The 18736-nt window shown below is 35.2% G+C and overlaps 1 protein-coding gene across 2 annotated transcripts in view; it reads right to left on the bottom strand.

Annotated features, from left to right (window-relative positions):
• Positions 1 to 18736, bottom strand: part of STRN (striatin) — a 104275-nt gene that overhangs the window by 51355 nt on the left and 34184 nt on the right. Inside the window, exons 2-3 of one of the 2 annotated variants that reach the window (XM_069583539.1) lie at positions 13224 to 13327; positions 6012 to 6085 (exon numbers count right to left, since the gene is read on the bottom strand). In XM_069583539.1, coding sequence (XP_069439640.1) covers positions 6012 to 6085; positions 13224 to 13327 — 178 coding nt within the window. The remainder of the gene's footprint in view (positions 1 to 6011; positions 6086 to 13223; positions 13328 to 18736) is intronic. The other variant, XM_069583540.1, reaches the window with a different exon arrangement.

The raw sequence follows: 18736 nt of genomic DNA, 5'->3' as shown, positions 1-18736 counted from the left end.
CTACTTTGGTAGCTAGAAAGGTGAATTTTACTGTAAATAAACTATACCTTAATAAAGCCAAATCAAATAAGAATGCATCCTTACCCTCTTTTAAAAACTACATTCTTGTATTGCAATAAAATCTGATCTGAGTGGTCATTTTATAATATATTAAAATATCAAACCACTATGTTGTATACCTGAGACTAATATACTTTAAAGAAAAAAAGAAAGGACTATCTTGTTAACCCAGCTCTATGACAAAAACAGCAAGGTTATGAACTGCTCCTTATTATATCATTCCACACTGGATCATGACTAGGCTCCAGATGACTACAAGGGAATAAATGAAACCTTATATATATAATCACCAGTATATAATATAACCAGTCACAACACTCAGTAGGAATGAAGAGTGTCAAAGACCTACAGAGCTTGAACAGTCCTTATCTCCTTGGCAATGGATTTGAGGAAACTGCTTACCTTAGTTCTTTTATTAGATTAATGTATGAATTAATGATCTAAGACCATGTCTGTGATCAAGACCTTAACCAAACAAACATAAGACAGGCTCTTTACTCAACATTACCAAATCTATTTTCCACTGACGCAGAGAAATAATCAATGGTATAGCTGTCTATAGAGCAATAAGTTTCAATATAAAGACAGAAATATTGATTTTCAATAAATTTCTCAGAAGTGAATTTTCCTTTCTCTGTTTAAAAAAAAAAACCTGACTGGGTCACATGTGGACTTGATTTTCCTGACACTTCCTTTTCAAGGCTAAACATTTAGTTCTCTCAATGGTTAGTGAAGTACTCATCAACTATCAGATTCATTCTTACCTTACCAAGTTCAAAAAGTGACATTATATAAAAGTGAGGATTTTAAAGTGGGTAGGAATTCAATTTCTGGGTAATATTAAAAGTATCTGACTGACATTTCCAGTCAAGTTGGAGTAACAAGGACCCAAGTTACCCTCCTGCCTGAAGCAACTATAAAACAAAATAGAGCACACAATGGTAAAGACACTGAACATCAGACAACGAAGGATAGCAATTCTGAGAAAAAGGAAGCAAAGAGGTGAGCCCTATGATTGTTCCAGTTTATTGCCCTGACAGTTTTCTGATCGTAGCATAAGGAGGAGGAACCAAAAGAAAAATGAAGATATAATGGCTGAAAAGTTCCAAATTTCATGAAAACTATAAACCCATAGATCCAAGAAACCCAACAAATTCCAAGCACAAGAAACACTGGGGAGAGGAGAGAAGGTAACTATACCAAGGCACATCATGATAAAATCGCTTAAAACCAAGGAGAAAGAGACAAATCTTAAAAGCACACAGAAAAAAGGTCACATATACATAGGAGAGGGGGGCGGCAGAGGATGGATGGTTGGACGGCATCACCAACTCAATGGACATGGGTTTGAGCAAATTCTGGGTGACAGTGAAGGACAGGGAAGCCTGGCGTGCTGCAGTCCATGGGGTCGCAAAGAGTCAGACACAACTGAGGGACTGAACAACAATAAATACACAGAGAAATGTATGGATGACAGAAGATACCACATCAGAAACGATAAAAGCAACAACATAAAGACTTTCAGACACACAAAAGCTGAAAGAAGGCATTATCAGCAGCACATGTATCGAAAGTCCTCAAGACAGAAGGAAAACTGTACCGGAAGATATGGATGCACACGAAGGAAAGATGAGCACTGGATATCTAGGTTTTTTACGTTATTTAAATCTCTCTGAAAGAGAACTGCTGAAACAAAAATAATAATGTAGGGTCAACCTGGGTCAACCCAGGGATTGAACCCATATCTCCTGCATTGGCAAGTGGACTCTTTACACTGAGCCACCTGGGAAGCCAGTGAAACGTCTGAACATCTCAGTTAGAAGGCAGAATTTGTTACTTTGGATAAAGACAGTCTATTTTAAATAAGTATCTGGCTTTTAATATTAAGCAGAAGAAACTGACGTATGAAAAATAAATAGATTTTAACATAAGTTATGAAATAGAAACAGTAAGGGTTTGCAAGTGGAACAAAAGAGAGGAAACTAATTTTTTGTGGAGAATATTTCAGAAGACATCTGGATTGTCAATTTTAGGAAAATACAATAAATGGATAAAATAATGAAGAAAGAAAAATCCCTGCTTCTTTTCTTTAATTTGGATACTCCACCTTCTACACCTTCTCCTAGTCACTGTTCTTATCACTTAATTTACAAACCCCTTGGTAATGCTTTAAGTCAGGTGCATTCCTCTGCAACTGAACTTTCACATCATCTTGACTGAAGGTAACATTCCTGTGGGTGGTTCACTCCAGCTTCTGCACAACCACCACCCTCTCTTGGCTGTCATGCCTTAGACCTTGTCATCATGAAAAACTGTCACTGATGCAAACTCACTTTCTGAGCACATCCTTCAGGCTCAATACTTCCAGCTCACTAGGCGCTTGACTTTAGGCGGGACCTTAGGTCAGGGGTCAGCACACATTAGCCTGCAGATCAAACCCAGCCTGTCTGGGCTTCCCTGGTGGCTCAGACGGTAAAGCGTCTGTCTGCAGTGCGGGAGACCAGGGTTTGATCCCTGGGTTGGGAAGATCCCCTGGAGAAGGAAATGGCAACCCACTCCAATACTCTTGCCTGGAAAATCCCATGGACAGAGGAGCATGGTAGGTTACAGTCCATGGGGTCCCGAAGAGTTGGACACGACTGAGCTACTCACTTTCACTTTTCAAACCCAGCCTGCCACACTTATTCATTTATGTGTTGTGGCTGCCTTCAAGTTACAACAGCCGCGTTGAGTAGTTGCAACAGGGAACAAATGGCCTACATATTACTATCTGGTCCTTTACAAAAGAGTTTGCTGATCTGCCCTAGATTGTAGCCTATCCACTTGCTTTGATCCATTAGCTTCCTTCTGTCTTCACTTTCTTTCCTCGGCAGTCTTAGTTCAGGGTCTATCAATTCAGTCACTTGTTTGATAATGTCTCCAATTTTCTTGTCCCTTCATCCCTCCCTGAATCCAGCTGTTCACTATTTTCATTCTCATATTATATTTTACCTAGGGTGCCAACTGTGCAGAGCAGCACTTCTATATAAACTCTGATGATACAACTCAATCGAATCCTTAGCTTTTCTCAATCCTACTATTTCTTAATAAGCTTGTCCTGTTGATTATTATTTTAAACCTTCTCCACTTTTCTTAAACCTCTGATGCATTTTTAGCAGGTAATCCTGTCTCATACATACAGCTATTACGTTAAATACCCACCACTAGACCAAAACCCAAACCTATGGACCCATCACCTAACTTCCTACATTCTCTCTTGGTAACAATAAAAGACATGCATGCTTCTCCTGCTATTCTCCAGCTATGATCAGAATTTCTATTATTTCTTCAGACACTTTCACATTTTAAGTATCACTATTCTCTCTCCCTTTTATTAGTTCCTCCTCTAAGAAACATATCACTCACTCTCTCTCTCTCTCTCTCAAACACACACACACACACACACACACACACACACACACACACACAGATACAAACACACACTCTGTCTCTTCACTGACCCCACTGGTCCCTTCGGCCATTTCTACTTATACCTCGCCTTCACCTCCACAACCTCAGCTTCCTAAAAGGATAACACACTTAGTCTTTACTTTCCATATATGGTCTCCATTTCTGCCCTCAACTCTCTCCCAAGGCTGTTCACAATAAAGTTTCCAGTGATCTGTGTGTCACTAAATCCCAGAGACACTCTTCAGACCCCAAGGCATTAATCTGTAATACTGAAGGATCCCTCCTTCCGGAAATCCTCTCTTCTCTTGATTTCCACTCTCCTGATTTTCCACATCCTAGTAAAATAATCCTCATCAGTTTCCTTTCCAAGTTTCTACTGTTCTACCAGTTTTCTAAATGCCACCATTCCTCAAGGCTCCATTTAGGTCCCCTTCTTACTCTGCGTAAGATCCCTTCCATCCCATTGGTGTTGAGTGTCATCAGTACTGCTTATGCTCTGAAATCTACATATTAAACCCCTATATTTGGCTGGAGCTCCAGACTCACCTGCCCAACTGTATACCAGCTATTTTCATTTGATGGCCTAACAAATAAATCCAAAGGTGTACCCAGCATCTTCCAAACACAGTTTTGGTCTAGTTTTTTATACTAGAAGTGTGGGAGTCATCTTTGCATCTCCCTTTTTTAAAAAAACCCTCCATCTAAACAAGAACTAATATCCTGCAGATTTTACTTCCTAAGTATCTCCTGAACACACCCCCTTCTCTTCAACTCCATTTTAGGTACATTTGTCAAGGTAAACTTCCTCATTCGCCCAGGAGGTTGTAAAGTCCTCTAACCCGTCTCCCCATCTCCATTTTTCTCCTCTCTAACCCATCTTTCCAGTGGTCATGTATGGATGTGAGAGCTGGACCATAAAGAAGGCTGAGCACTGAAGAACTGATGCCTTTGAACTGTTACTGGAGAAGACTCTTGAGAGTCCCTTAGACTGCAAGGAGATCCAACCAGTCCATCCTAAAGGAAATCAGTCCTGAATATTCACTGAAAGGACTGATGCTGAAGCTGAAACTCCAATACTTTGGCCACCTGATGCGAAGAACTGACTCACTGGAAAAGACCCTGATGCTGGGAAAGATTGAAGGCAGGAGAAGGGGACAACAGAGGATGAGATGGTTGGATGGCATCACCAACTCAATGGACATGAGTTTGAGTAAATTCTGGGAGTTGGTGATGGATCAGGAAGCCTGGGTCCATGGGATCGCAAAGAGTCAGACACAACTGAGCAGCTGAACTGAACGGAACCCATCTTTCCTTACTGCTGACAGCATGATCTGAGAGAAAATCTGATCACCAAAAAACAACAAAAAAATGTCAGTGATCAATTGGTATTGCTCTAAATCTCAAGGATTCAATATTCAGCTGTGGGAACTTGTTAATAACATTACTACATTAAAGTGAACTACAAAATTGGCAGTGTATTAGGAATTATTCTGTTCTTTCAGACACTGTCAAACATAGAAATGGTGTGGTCAAATGGGGAGAATTTGAGTTTTGGCGTCAGAAAATCATATTCCCATTCAGATCCATATTCCCATGAATAGCCATGTAACCCCTGGGGAAATTTCTCTACTTCTCTGAGTTTACATTTCATACAAGTAAAATTAAAATAATATTACTTTTATTGAATAATTGCATTAAGTATTAAAGTTATTGTATATAAAGCCCAGCATGTGATAGTTATATCAGACGTTTGATCCAGGAATTTAAGCTGACATCATGTCAAAAACATACTCATCTGAAATGTGGTGATGGCTTTTCAACAATTCTTCTTACTTTTCTCTAACACCTACTAATATATTAGTCAATTATATTCCTTAATATCTTTACAAGTACTACTGTTGTGTTGTTCAATGGGGTGATGAGGAAGACAGGAGAAAGAAAAAGGAAGAAATAACACAAAAAGATAATAAATGCTTCAGCTGTTAAAAACACTGTCCTGGTTACAGAACGTCCTGTGGATAAAAAAGTCCAAAACAATTTTGCACCTGAAACTGAGGGATTAGACTTAAAGGATGAGTAATTCTCTTGTACTGAAAGAAAAAATCTCTTACCTCCATGGCTTATACTCTTTCTCTCAGGATTTCAAGGGCATGATGTACTTTGTATTACACATCTCAAAGTTCCCATTAAAATTGTGGGGACCCAGCAAGACACAGTTATGTTGGTGCATGTTACCCCATGAATTCTGATCCTTCCAGTAAGTGCAGAACATAAGCAGAAAATGGGGGACTGCAAGAAAGGGGATGAGGGGAAAGGAAGGAAGGTGGTGGAAAATGATCTAAGTGACACTAAGAGATTAATGCCCAAAGATAAGCAGGTCAGAAAAAATAACTAATATGCAAATAATTAGAAATTAACTTGCAGTTATAAATACTGTTGCTACAAAATACTGGATATTAATTTCTTTTTAATTACTTAAACTTCCTTTAAAATTAGCTTACCAGAATCATAGCTTGGAGGCTTCATATCTCCCTGATTCAATTCTGTCCCATATTTCAACTTGTGGTATTTGGCTCTAACAAAGAAATAAGAAAATACAAACCATCTTAAAACACAGTTAAATGAACCTTAAGATATGTAATAGGAGTAGTCATCAGTATGCAGCAGTCCTGACTAACTTTTAACTGTTCAAAGCCTTCCACAGTATCAAAGTCAATATAAAAGTGCTTCCCGTTATCATTTTGCTGTTATACCATCAAGCTCTGTTATAACAAAAAAGTAATAACACTGAGAATGATAAATCTTGTTTCTATAATTATGAATGAACCATGTAACATTCTAGTTTCTGCAGTATTCAGATTTTCTTGAGGACCGCCAGAGTACAATTCTATCAAAAGCAATAGATAAGTCTGGATTGTGGAATAAACTTGAAAAAGACTAATCTTTCTCAAAATTGAGCTTTTTTTTCTTTAAGAAAAAAAGGTCACCCATAATACGCTGCATTGTCAGGCAATTATGCTTTGCCAAGTACACATTAGAGTGAACGATCCAAAAAGAGGGAGGAGGAATCAGCTCGAATTATCAGTGCTGAATAAGACATTCTAGAAGAAATAAACATACTTTTTAACAGTAAAGGTATCTTTTGCCTTTTTAAGATGAAGTCAGGAAGAACTGTGAACAGGAATGTTTTCTTTTAAAAGTTAACTAGATGTTATCATCTCTGATTCATCTGTTTTAACCATCTCAGATTGAACCATCTAAGATGAGAAAAATAATCCAAGTAAGGTACAAAATTAAAAGGTAAACTAAAAATGAACCATATTTAAGGTTGTATATTTTTACTTGCTTGCTTCCCCCAAATATTGAGGCTATTATAATATTCAATATAATAAGACTGGGATAAAAGCAACAACAATAATAATTTGAAAAACCAAATAATAAAGAAGGAATAAGGGCTTCCCATGTGTTGCCAATAGTAAAGAACATGACTGCCAGTGCAGGAGACATAACAGACTTGGGTTTGATCCCTGGGTCAAGAAGATCCCCTGAAGGAGGGCATGACAACCCACTTCTAGTATCCTTGCCTGGAGAATCCTATGGACAGAGGAGACTGGTGGGCTACAGTCCATAAGGTCGCAGACAGTTGGAAGAGACTTAGCACACACAATGGAACAGAGTTAGCATGCACTCATGCACATAAGGTCAACGAAAGAGCCAAATTTGTAAGTTATTTTTTTCTTTATAAAAGACTAACTGAGCATTTACTTTAAAATTTTTATATTTCAAGAAAAGGATAAATAAAATGAAAATCATTTGCTCAAATGTGTAAAATATTGGAATTCTTCACCCTATTTTGAATTAATTATTTTTCAGTCATAGCAGAAAAAAAAACTAAAATTTTATACAGAGGGGAATGTTAAGAAAATCTCTGAAAATTACAGATAACTGATGTTCTATTTCTTAAGGCAGGTGGTGGATAATTAGTATATTTTATATTAATCTTTATATATTTTGCATACATATGAAAAGTTTTTTGATAATATACACCCACTAAAAAGAAAAAAGAACATCTTTGTGTTCAAGTATGGGATTGAGCCTTAGACTTAAGTTAAAAAAAAAAAGGCACAAAATACTGTGTGTGTCTATGTGTGTGCGTACATTTCTGTGTGTTTTATATGTGCGTGTTATGGTTTTTAAATGTAATGGTCAATCTTCAGATTTTTCAGAAATGTACTTCATCTACCATAAGATGAAGTAACAATAGCTCCTATAAGTCAAAATAGCAATTAAAAGTAACTGGCCTGAAGACAGAATAAAAGCAGTAATGAAGTTTTATGGAGTTAACTTACATATTTTTGTTTTATATATGTATATATTTATATACACATAGATATATGAAAAAAAATTTCAAACCCAAAATGCTGCACTATAGTGCATCCTAGTGGTCTTGGGAAAAACTACAACAGAGCTTAAAGAAAAGGGAATAGAAAATATTCTATACAATGTATGTAACAAAACACTATGAATAACATTTCAAAAAAAATTAGATAAAGACAAAATAAAGAACTGCTGTGTTTGCTACAAGCTGCGTTCCCATTAATCAGGGTCTCCTTACTGAATTGTTAAATTCACTGAAAAACAATTTACTCACAGAACTCAACTTAGTAACATTTCTTTTGAAGTCAATATGCTAAAATACCTTTCCACTTATATTATTTCCCATTGTTTTAACCCTTCATCTCACTGTTAACAATTTTCTTTTCTCTAATCTTTTTCTATCTATATCTGACTCCACGTTAAACAGTAAATCTCATGCCTAAGAACTCTATATTTGATACACAGCTACACCTCCCAACTGCCTTTACTGGATAAAACTGCATGAAAATCATATAATTATAATATATTAAAGATATTAATGACATCCCATTACGATTTTGTTTCAAAGTCAATTATTACATATAATATGCTTGGAATATAACACAGCATTCCAACCACACTTTAACGTTGACACTTAAAAATAATTTGATTAAATCCAACAAACTGTTATTAAATTATTATGACAGATACTGCACTTATTGGCTGCTGGGAATAACGTGCAGCTTATAGTTGCTTAAGGGAAAAGGTAAGGAGATGAAGAAGAGACAGAAATGTAAATAAGTAACACTGTGGATAAGAACTATTAGTTATATCAAATGTTACACAAATTTAGATAAGGGATTATCTAATTCTGTCAAAGGTCCTGACAGTAGTCAAGGACAGCTACCAAAAAGAAACCTCAAAACCTGCAATCAGTTTTACAATCAGACAAATGGATTGATGAAGAATGTATTTTGGTCAGAAGAAACATCTTAAGAGTAGGGGGTAGGGGTGTGGAAAACCACCGTGTGTGTGTGTGTGTGTGTGTGTGTGTGTCTGTGTGTGTGTGTGTGTGTGTGTGGTGTGTACAGGACTAGAAAGAGGCCTGGATGTAAAAGGTTTTACTAAGAATTCTGAAATTAGCTAGATATTTTTAAGCAAGGATATAACATTTGTGATTTAGAAAATGAATCCCATGGATGTGGAAAATAAAGATTAGAATGAGAAAATGTATTAGAAGCAAGGATGATAGCTGAGTTTTTACATTAGAGCAGACACAAGAGATGCAAATAGAAGAAATGTTTCAGAATTAGATTTTATATAGTGCTTGAGATTCTTCAGTATAGAACTTTCTGAAAAAACCTGAGGTTACACCTTGTGTGTTCTTGGAAAATTATATGTAATTTTTTCATTTTGTAAATTTTATCACCCTTTAAGGAATGCTCTGTTAAACCCACACTAGGTGAGTAATCCTTCTGTAATGTTCAAGATTCAGTTTTACTTAACTGTGGACCTTTTTAAGTGGGACTAGTTAGAAAATCTATAACCAGCAACTCAAAACCATGATCCTTAGTTGGGTTTTTACAGGTTAAATGACAAGATGCCTAGAATTTGCTCTAAAATAGATTGAGATAAGGCAAGACTGACAAAAATGTTAACTGTTGAGGCTTGGAGGTGTATATAAAAGATAGTAGTCTCTGTATGTCTGTGTTTCAAATTTTCTGTCAGTTAAAAAAAAAACTGGCTTAAGGCATTAGAAAAAATAATTTCAAAATGAAAAGAACTGAAATGCTTTATAGCTCTAATTTTTTAAAAAAATTACTAGGTAGTATAAAAATAACTTCACAGTGAAGAGAACTTAAATGTTTAAGAGCACTAATTCACAAAGAATTTTTTTAATTCCTTAATTTATTACACACTTCAGTGGTGCCATACATTAGGAGATTATTCCCGATGTAATGGCATGAAGTTCATGAAGTTCCATGAACTTCAAAAGATATGAAACCAGGGATACTTTTCCAGGAGAATCCCTTTAAATTAAAAAACAAGGAACAATCTTCCCTAGACTCAGCCACCAGCTGTTTATCTTCTCTGTTCTCCAAAGTCAAACCACTTGAAAAAATAAACAACTCTGTCTGTCTCCACACTATCCATCCTTCTCACCTCTCAATCCCCTGTGATCTGGTTTATGTTCCTGCTACCTCACTAAAGCTGTTCTGGCAAGGACACCAACAAGCACCTAACAAGCAAGTCCAGAACTATTTTCAGTATACAACTTGTGATTTGTTTGGCATCTGCAATTGCCAAACTCCCACCTTCTCTAGCTTGCTTCCCATTCACTGCTTTCTCCTTCCTTCCCCACTGCTCTTTGGTTAGTGCTTCTTTCTCTGTCTTTTCCTCAAACCACTCCTGCAACCGGCTCCTGTTACTTCCTGTTCCATGCTAGTTCTGTTCATTTCAAAGTTCTTATAATTTTACCCACAATATTGATGATTCCCAAGTACACATCTCTATTCATGAATCCTCTTCTATATCTGCTTTACTGCCCTCTTTATTTCTAACTCACTTTATAATTTTCAAACTTCTCTCTCAAGCCAGAAACCTAGAAATCATTCTTGAATTATCTTTCTTCTTCATCCCCAATACCAAGTCACCTCCAAATTTTATGGATTTTTTCTAGTTAAAATGTTTCATAGGGAATTCCTTGGTGATTCAGTGGTTAGGATTTGGGCTTTTACTGCCAGGGGCCCAGGTTCGACCCCTGATCAGGGAACTAAGATTCTGCAAACCACACAGTGCAGCCAAAAAATACAACATTAGAAGTAAAAAATAAAATGTTTCATAGTTGATGACTCCTCTATTCCAGCAGTTAATATACCATTTCTCATCCTAAACTATTACAACTTTCTGGCCTCTATTAACAGATCTTTTCAGTTCATCCCCCAAACCAAGGTCAGCGTGATTTTCTAAAATCTTTTTAACACTATTCTATGCTTAAACCTTTCAACTGTACAACAAATAAATGCCATATATATTCCTAGACTAGACCCTGGAGAAGGCAATGGCACCCCACTCCAGTTAGGCTGCCGTCTATGGGGTCGCACAGAGTAGGACACGACTGAAGCGACTTAGCAGCAGCAGCAGCAGACCTGACCCTGGACCAGGAATAAAAAGTACTACAAAGATTATTACCGGCACATTTGGTAGGAAAAAATGCTATAAAGATCATCACTGGATCGCTTCTGGGCCTTCTGACTAAGATCAAGGGTACTAAGATCATCATTGGAACATATGAATATGGGCTATATTACATAACAGAACTACGTTAACATTAAATTTCCTTAATAATGAACTGTAGTTATTTAAGGGAAAGTCCTTGTTCTTAGAAGATACTCTCTTAAGTATTTAGTCTGCAAACAAGTAGCAAATGACTCTGCGGGAGGGGCGGGAGACGGGGAAGACCGTGAGTATACAGAGAGAACATGATCCAAGTAAATACAGCAAAATGTCAACTGGTGAAATCTGGGTAAAGAGTATATAGTTTGTTCAACTTCGATTAGTTTGAGATTATTTTAAAATGAAATGTTTTTTAAAAACTTCCAATGTAAGACAGGAGTTTGAACTCCTTAGTTAGGCTCTTCATGATCGGGCTTTTGCCCACCTCTACCATTACAGCCCCTACCTTCCATACACAGTAATCACAAGTTTGTAAACATACCATACTGCTTTGTCCCATGTCAAACATACCATCTCCACGTCCTAAACCTTGGCAAATAGCTTATTTTTTATGATGCTGTTCCTGTCTCACCTCCTCTAATTACACCCTCCTTTCTACTTCCACAGGCTGCAGATCCAAATAACCACTCCCTTCTTTGTACCCTGGGTACCACTGTACCCTGTGCTGACTTCTTCCCATAGCATCTCACTTACTACACTGCACTTTTGTGATTTATGACTCTGCTTCCTGCTACTCTAAGCTGTGAAGGACAAGAACTGTGACTTGCTTGTTCCCAATTCCAGCACAGTACTTAAATTGGATGGATAGATTAATGAATATGTTATTGAGAAGGGAAACAAACACACACACGCACACATACACACCATAGCCATGTCCTTGGTTACTTTAGTATTTGTATATTTTAATTTTTCTGACTTATAAGATAGTGTAATGTACTGGTAGAGTACAGGCTTCAGAAGCAGACAAACCAGAGGGATCCGAATCATAGCTCTACTGTAACTCTGCAACTCTAAGTTATTTAGTTTTTTAGTCTCAAGGTCTAATACACAGTAGTTAATAAATAGTTATTATTACTGTTCTTATGCTCTCTTTGATTATGCCTATCATTTAGATTGCTTAAAATCTCAGATATTACCAAATTACACACTTTTAAAAGTGTTCTACCCCCCTCCCCCACCTTCCCAAAACAGCTTTCAATCAACCTCTCAAGGAATGAAAAGAACCACCAATTTTTCACTAAGAGGCAATCTGTTTTCAGTCTCTTGTGCCATTTAAAATCCCACATGAAGGTAAACACAACTAATAAAGCTTTATAGCTCTTGATATTCATAAATATCATCTGCTAAATGTTATTTTATGGTGGTTTTTCAAACAAGCCATTCATCAATTTCAAAAAAAATGAAAAGGCCATGTGATCACAAACAAAGTAAAATACAGAATTTTGATATCACCTTTCAAGTACTCAATAATCTAAAACAAAGAACTGTCTCATGTTGCTGACAAAAATTCTAAAGACCATCTGCTAAAGCAAATACTTAATTCATATGAAAACTTCCAAAATTCTTATCCATGACCTATTGTCCTTTACCTGCAAGCCAAGTTTAGTTCTTGAGTATTTTAGACACCTAGCAGAACAGAAAGGTAAGATTCACTTCCGGAGAGATATGAATAGGTGATAGCAAAGGCTAAAAATATCAAAAAGAAAGATTCTCAACATAGTCTGCCAGAGCAGGTCTTTTCCATGGAAAATACATCAAACTGAATAATACCAGATGATAGGAAAAGGGATTAAGTATTATAGAAATTTCCTTTACAGTTCAAAAACTACTTTAATTCTATAAAGAAATGGATATTGACATTCAGGAGGTATACACATTTCTTCAGAAAGGACAGAGTATGGAGAAAAGTTGTTAAAATTTTTAAAACCATATACATCAGTTTTTGGTCATTATTACTAAATATTCATTACCAAATTAACATATAGCAACCATTTTTAAATGTTTATTACAAATACTAGTTCCTAAATTCAAACAGAACACATTAAAATTTGAACCTGTTTTAGGAGTAACAGAAAAATTATTCCAGTAAGAGAACACTACCTTCCATTTTACTGAATTACCTTTCCTGTTTAAGAGCATATTCCAGCATTTTGATTCTTCTCACAAGATCCTTCTTTAAGTTTTCTTGACCTTTCCTTTCCCCCTGAAGAAAGGCAATCTGGGCCTGAGTAAGGAAAAGAAAGACAAAATGCAGTTTAGATGATATAAACTTTTAAAAACTCAGTTGAAGAACCTTTGGAAGATAAAAAAATTAAATATAAAAACATTTCTTTTTACATATCTGTCACAAAGTAAACAGAAAGGCACTGATTGCAAGGGGTGGAATGCTTAACTTTTTTTCTTTAAAGGACATCTATATGCATTTTACTTCAGACTACAGATGTTAAGACAACCAACACAAGTGCAGACATATGCAAAATACAGTACAGTCTGCTCAAGAGTTTGTCTTCTAAGGCACTGAGGGGTGTTCTCCTTTATAAAAAATGAAGACGGAGAACTACCACAACTTGTAGTATTCCGCTTTTAGGTATCTATCCGAAGAAAATAAAAACACTAATTCAAAACACTAATAAGCATCCCCATGTTCACTGCAGCATTATTTATAACAAATAGCCAAGATATGGAAACTAAGTGTCCATTGACAGATGGCTACTGAAGATATGTATACGTACGTATATGTATGTATGTATATGTATAACACACACAACTGAGTACTACTCAGCCATAAAAAAATAAAATCCTGTCATTTGCAATAATATAGATGAACCGCAAGGATATTATGCTAAGCAAAGTAAGTCAGATAGAGAAAGACAAAAGCTGTATGATTTCACTCACATGTGGAATCTTACAAAAAATAAAGATGAACAAACAAAACAAAAACAAATACATAAATACAAAGAAGAGATCTGTGGTTACCAGAGGCGAAAAGGGTTGGGGACAGGCAACATGAGTATAACAGGCCAACTGTATGGTGATGGATGGTAACTGGACTTGTGGCAGTGATCATTTTGCAGCATTTACAGATACTGAACTATAATGCTGTACACCTGAAACTTACAGTTTATTTTCAGAGTGAAGATGAGGAAAGTGGGTAAAGCAAAATCATGAGTTCTTATAATAAGCCTTGTAAAGTAAGAGTTCTCAGAGCTTCACCATCTACTTAAATTTTATGATGGATTCCTTGTCTCCAGAGAGTTTATCCTGGATATCTACAAATAACGAATAACTGCCTTTTCTCAATCCCCACCTTTAATCCCACTCCATTTAGATTCGATATGCAGGGGTAAAGAAAGCAAAAGGTGGGAAAAGGAAAATCAGAGCCAGTGGCCCTCCATAGTTTCCTGGCCCCTCCCAAGTGTCACTAAAGAAAGAAAGAAAGAAAGAAAGAAAGAAAGAAAGAAAGAAAGAAAGAAAAAACCCTACATTTTAACACAAATAAATTGTAATACTCTCATCTTCAGTCAGACAAAAGCGGACAGGAAAGAACAGTAGTTCAGAATAACTGAAAAATACATTTAGAACTGAAATAATACCTTCTACTTAAGGAATTAAAAACTATGTTACAAATACTAACCTGTTAAGGTAACTCTTAACACCACTAGGAGTGTGGCAGGAGATCTATCTACTTAAAGGCCCTCAAAGACAGCTATCAGTTTCACTATTCTCACATTCTTTCCCCTCTCATTTCTATTATATTAACTCAGAAAATGTTATTTATATATCCAAAGTGCTTTCCATTTAAGTAAGCAAGAAATTACATTTAATGATGGACCTTACAATATCCTTAAGAAATTGCGGATGATCCAACTAAAGGTTTGGTGAATGACCATCAAACTTCTTAGTTTAAACGACACCCATTTCTCTTTTTTCAGTACCATAATAAACATAAAATCCAACTCACTGAGCTTCTTATAACCTTGAGAATGTAGGTACTGTCATATTTTTGTTGTCAATTGAACAAACTCCTAAAATTTACATTGCAGTTACTAGAAGGATTATTTTTATCCTATTGAAATATGTAAAAATAGGCTAAAGATGATTCAATTGTATACAAAGAGGAAAATGTATCAAATATCTGTAATATCTATACTAAACAATCATAAAACTTTTTGAAATTATTTGTTCTACAATGAGATTATTTTACATAAGCAGAGTAATAATACATGCATTAAAGTGGCAAAAATGAATGTCCTTCAAAAGGATATGACAGTCCAACTTATTTGGTCAAACAGTGCTTTGGCCTAGAAGACAGTCTTCAAAGTGGCTTTAATAAAAAAATAATAATAATTTAACCAGTATAATCTAATAACCAAAATAATTTTTTAAAATTACCAATTTCTTCCTTTCTATCCCATTTGACTAGTTCTATATTTCTGGGACCATTCTGTATTTCTGTCCTGGGTGATTCTGACACTGCAGCCTCTAATACTCAAAATATTTACTGTGACTCATTCCCCAACCCACCAACTACTTCTTATATTTCCAGGACACTTGCTTCCCCATCCTCCTATCAATTCACATACTGGACTAATTAAATATTTAATACTAAAAGACTCAGAATTATTGAAAAGAAAGATTACAAAGAAGATGGAGGTGCCTGGAAAAGGCAGCACAAATAAGAATAATGGAAATACCTGTGATAGTTCCTAGTGATCAAAGAATATCTCTGTGACATTTCTGCCACAGATGCAAAACCTGAAATCAATCATATGGAAACATCAAGCAAACTCAAGTTGAGGGGCATTTTATGTTAACATTCTTATAATCTTCAAAAGCGTCAGGTCATAAAAGTCAAAGAAAAACTGTTTCAGATTAAAGGAGAGTAAAAAGACCTGAAAACCAAATGTAATACATGATTCTGTTCTAGATTTGGCTATAAAAGGACATTGTTGGGAAAACTGGCAAAATATGAATGGGATCTGAGGATCAAACGGTAGTAATACATCAGTGTTAATTTCTACATTTTGATGGCTATGTGTGGTAGTTACACAGGATAGTACTTGTCTATAGAAAACAAACACTGAAGTATTTGGTGGATGGCAATAGGTCATCAAGTTGCCTGGCACCTTGCCCTCAAATGGTTCAGAAAAAAAACTTATTTGTACTGCCCTTCCAACTTCTCTGTCAACAGGAGATTTTTTTGTTTTTAAAAGAAACACTATGCCAACTTCCTTAATATGATAAGACACAATTAAATTCAAAAGCCAGTACCAAGTGTAATAGAGAAACCTAAGAAGTAATGACCATCAGGAACAAAACAAGGATGTCCATTTCTTACCACAAATATTGAACATTGCTCTGGTGGTGGCCACTGTCATTAGCCCAGAAAGAAACAAGGTTTGGAAAAAATGAAAATTAATTTAAAAAGACGCATGCACCCCAATGTTCATAACAACACTGCTCACAACAGTCAAGACACGGAAAGAATTCAGTGCCCATCAACAAATAAATGGATAAAGAAGATGTGGTGTGTATATACATATATCTACAGACAGAGCAGTATTCCATATATATACGTATGATACACTGGAATACTACCTTGCCGTAGAATGACACTCTGCCATTTGCAGTAATAGGGATGATCCTGGAAAACACTATGCTTAGGAAAATAAGTCAGAGAATGACAAGTACTGTATGATATCACTTGTCTGTGAAATTTGAAAAATAATACAAACGAGTGTATATGCAAGACAGAAACAGACTCACAGATACAGGAAACAAACTTGTGGCTACCAAAGGGGAGAGCGGGAAGTGGGGAGGGACAAATTAGGAGAATGGGATTCACAAACTATGTGTGAAATAGATGGGTAAGACTATATTGTATACTACAGGAATTACAGTCACTATCTTGTAATAATGGAAATGGAGTAAAATCTATAAAAATGCCGAACCACTATGTTGTGCATCTAAATAGAATACTATAAATCAATTATACTTCAATTAATAAAAAATAAGTTTACAAATTAAAAAAGGAAATAAAATCGTATTATTTGCAAATGATCTGACTGGATATCTGGAAAATCCAAGAAAAAAATAGACTACATATTATTATAAAAATATGGGAATTTCAGTAATAACTACATATAACAATAATAAATTGAAACCCATGGGCTTCTATAAAAACAACCAGTTAGATGATATAATGAATGAAAACAATTACATTTATAATATCAAAGTGATAAGATTAGAATAAACCTTACAAGAAAAAAAAGAGGTATAGAAAGATTAAACGCTACTGAAGAGCGTAAAAAAATGACTTGAACAAATCAGAAGCAAAATCGTGTTCTTAAACAAGAAGCCTCTGTATTACAATTTTATTTTTCCCTAAATTAATTTTATAAAATTATGCAAGCCCAATCAAAATACAAATACAATGTTTTTAAAAACATCACACATGATGAGCCTAAAGTACATATGGAAAAATAAATAAGCAAGAATAAAAAAAATTCCAAAGCTCTGAAATATTTTAAAACATATCATTTACAGTCACTTATAAAGTGATAATGATGCACAAAAACACATACCTATGGTACAAACAATCCAAAAACAAACCCAAATACATACAGGAATGTAATATAAATTAAAGGTAACACTGCACATCATTAGGGAAAATGTAATTATTCAATAAATGTTGATGGCAGCCATCTGGAAATTATTTCTCATATCAAAACAAATTGCCAAAAGGATCAAAAACTTAAAGGAACCCAAAAGTATTAAAAGAAAAGGCAGAGTTTGTTCTATTCTAATAATCTCATGGAATGTCTTTTTGAAAATAAGACAAAACCCAAAGTCATAAGAAACTAATAAATTTCACCTCAAAGACAAAATTTATATATGGTAATTTTAAAGTTGCTGAAAAACTATAACAAATAAGACCATTTCTTTTTGACAAAATGTCAAAACAAAATCAGAGAAGTAGTAATGCCACATATCACAAGAGTTTGTTTCTCCTTATATATAAAGAGCACCTACAAATTAATAAGAAAAAGATCAAGAACAGGAAAAAACACAAAGAACATGTTGATAGAAAGGAAATACAAAAGCTCAAACATATTAAAAAGATGTCCACTCTCACAAGAGAAATGCCAATTAAAATTATAATCACATTTCTCCTTTTCATCAGCTTAATAAAGCTCAATAATTAGGTAATATGTTGGGAAAAAATGCAACTGCATGTCGACTGTGACAGTGTTAAATCAGTTTCACCACTACTGTGGACAATCTGAACAAGTAGGTAAGGTGTGAACATAGCTTTTAAGTGTTACAAATAAAGTATTTGTAGTACAAGTAAAACTAACAGTAATGGCACGTATTTTTCAAAAGAAGATTTTGGAATTATCTTCAAGGAAAATAAATATTTAAAAATTCCATAAGTTTTTTATACTGTGTACCTAAAAACAGGCCTCTAATATCCTAACCGTTAGAAACAACAAAAAACCAACAGTAACTAGATATTTTACAACTTAAGTCTATGTGATAAACAGGAAACTTGTTTTTATTATTTTCAATTCTAATTTGTCAAAAGGATACATATAAGGAATATAAATCTGCTATATCTAAGTAGGTTTACCTG

Source organism: Ovis canadensis, chromosome 3 (genome assembly GCF_042477335.2).
Source record: "Ovis canadensis isolate MfBH-ARS-UI-01 breed Bighorn chromosome 3, ARS-UI_OviCan_v2, whole genome shotgun sequence".
Classification (NCBI taxonomy): domain Eukaryota; kingdom Metazoa; phylum Chordata; class Mammalia; order Artiodactyla; family Bovidae; genus Ovis; species Ovis canadensis.
This window is presented reverse-complemented; position numbering and strand designations above follow the sequence as displayed.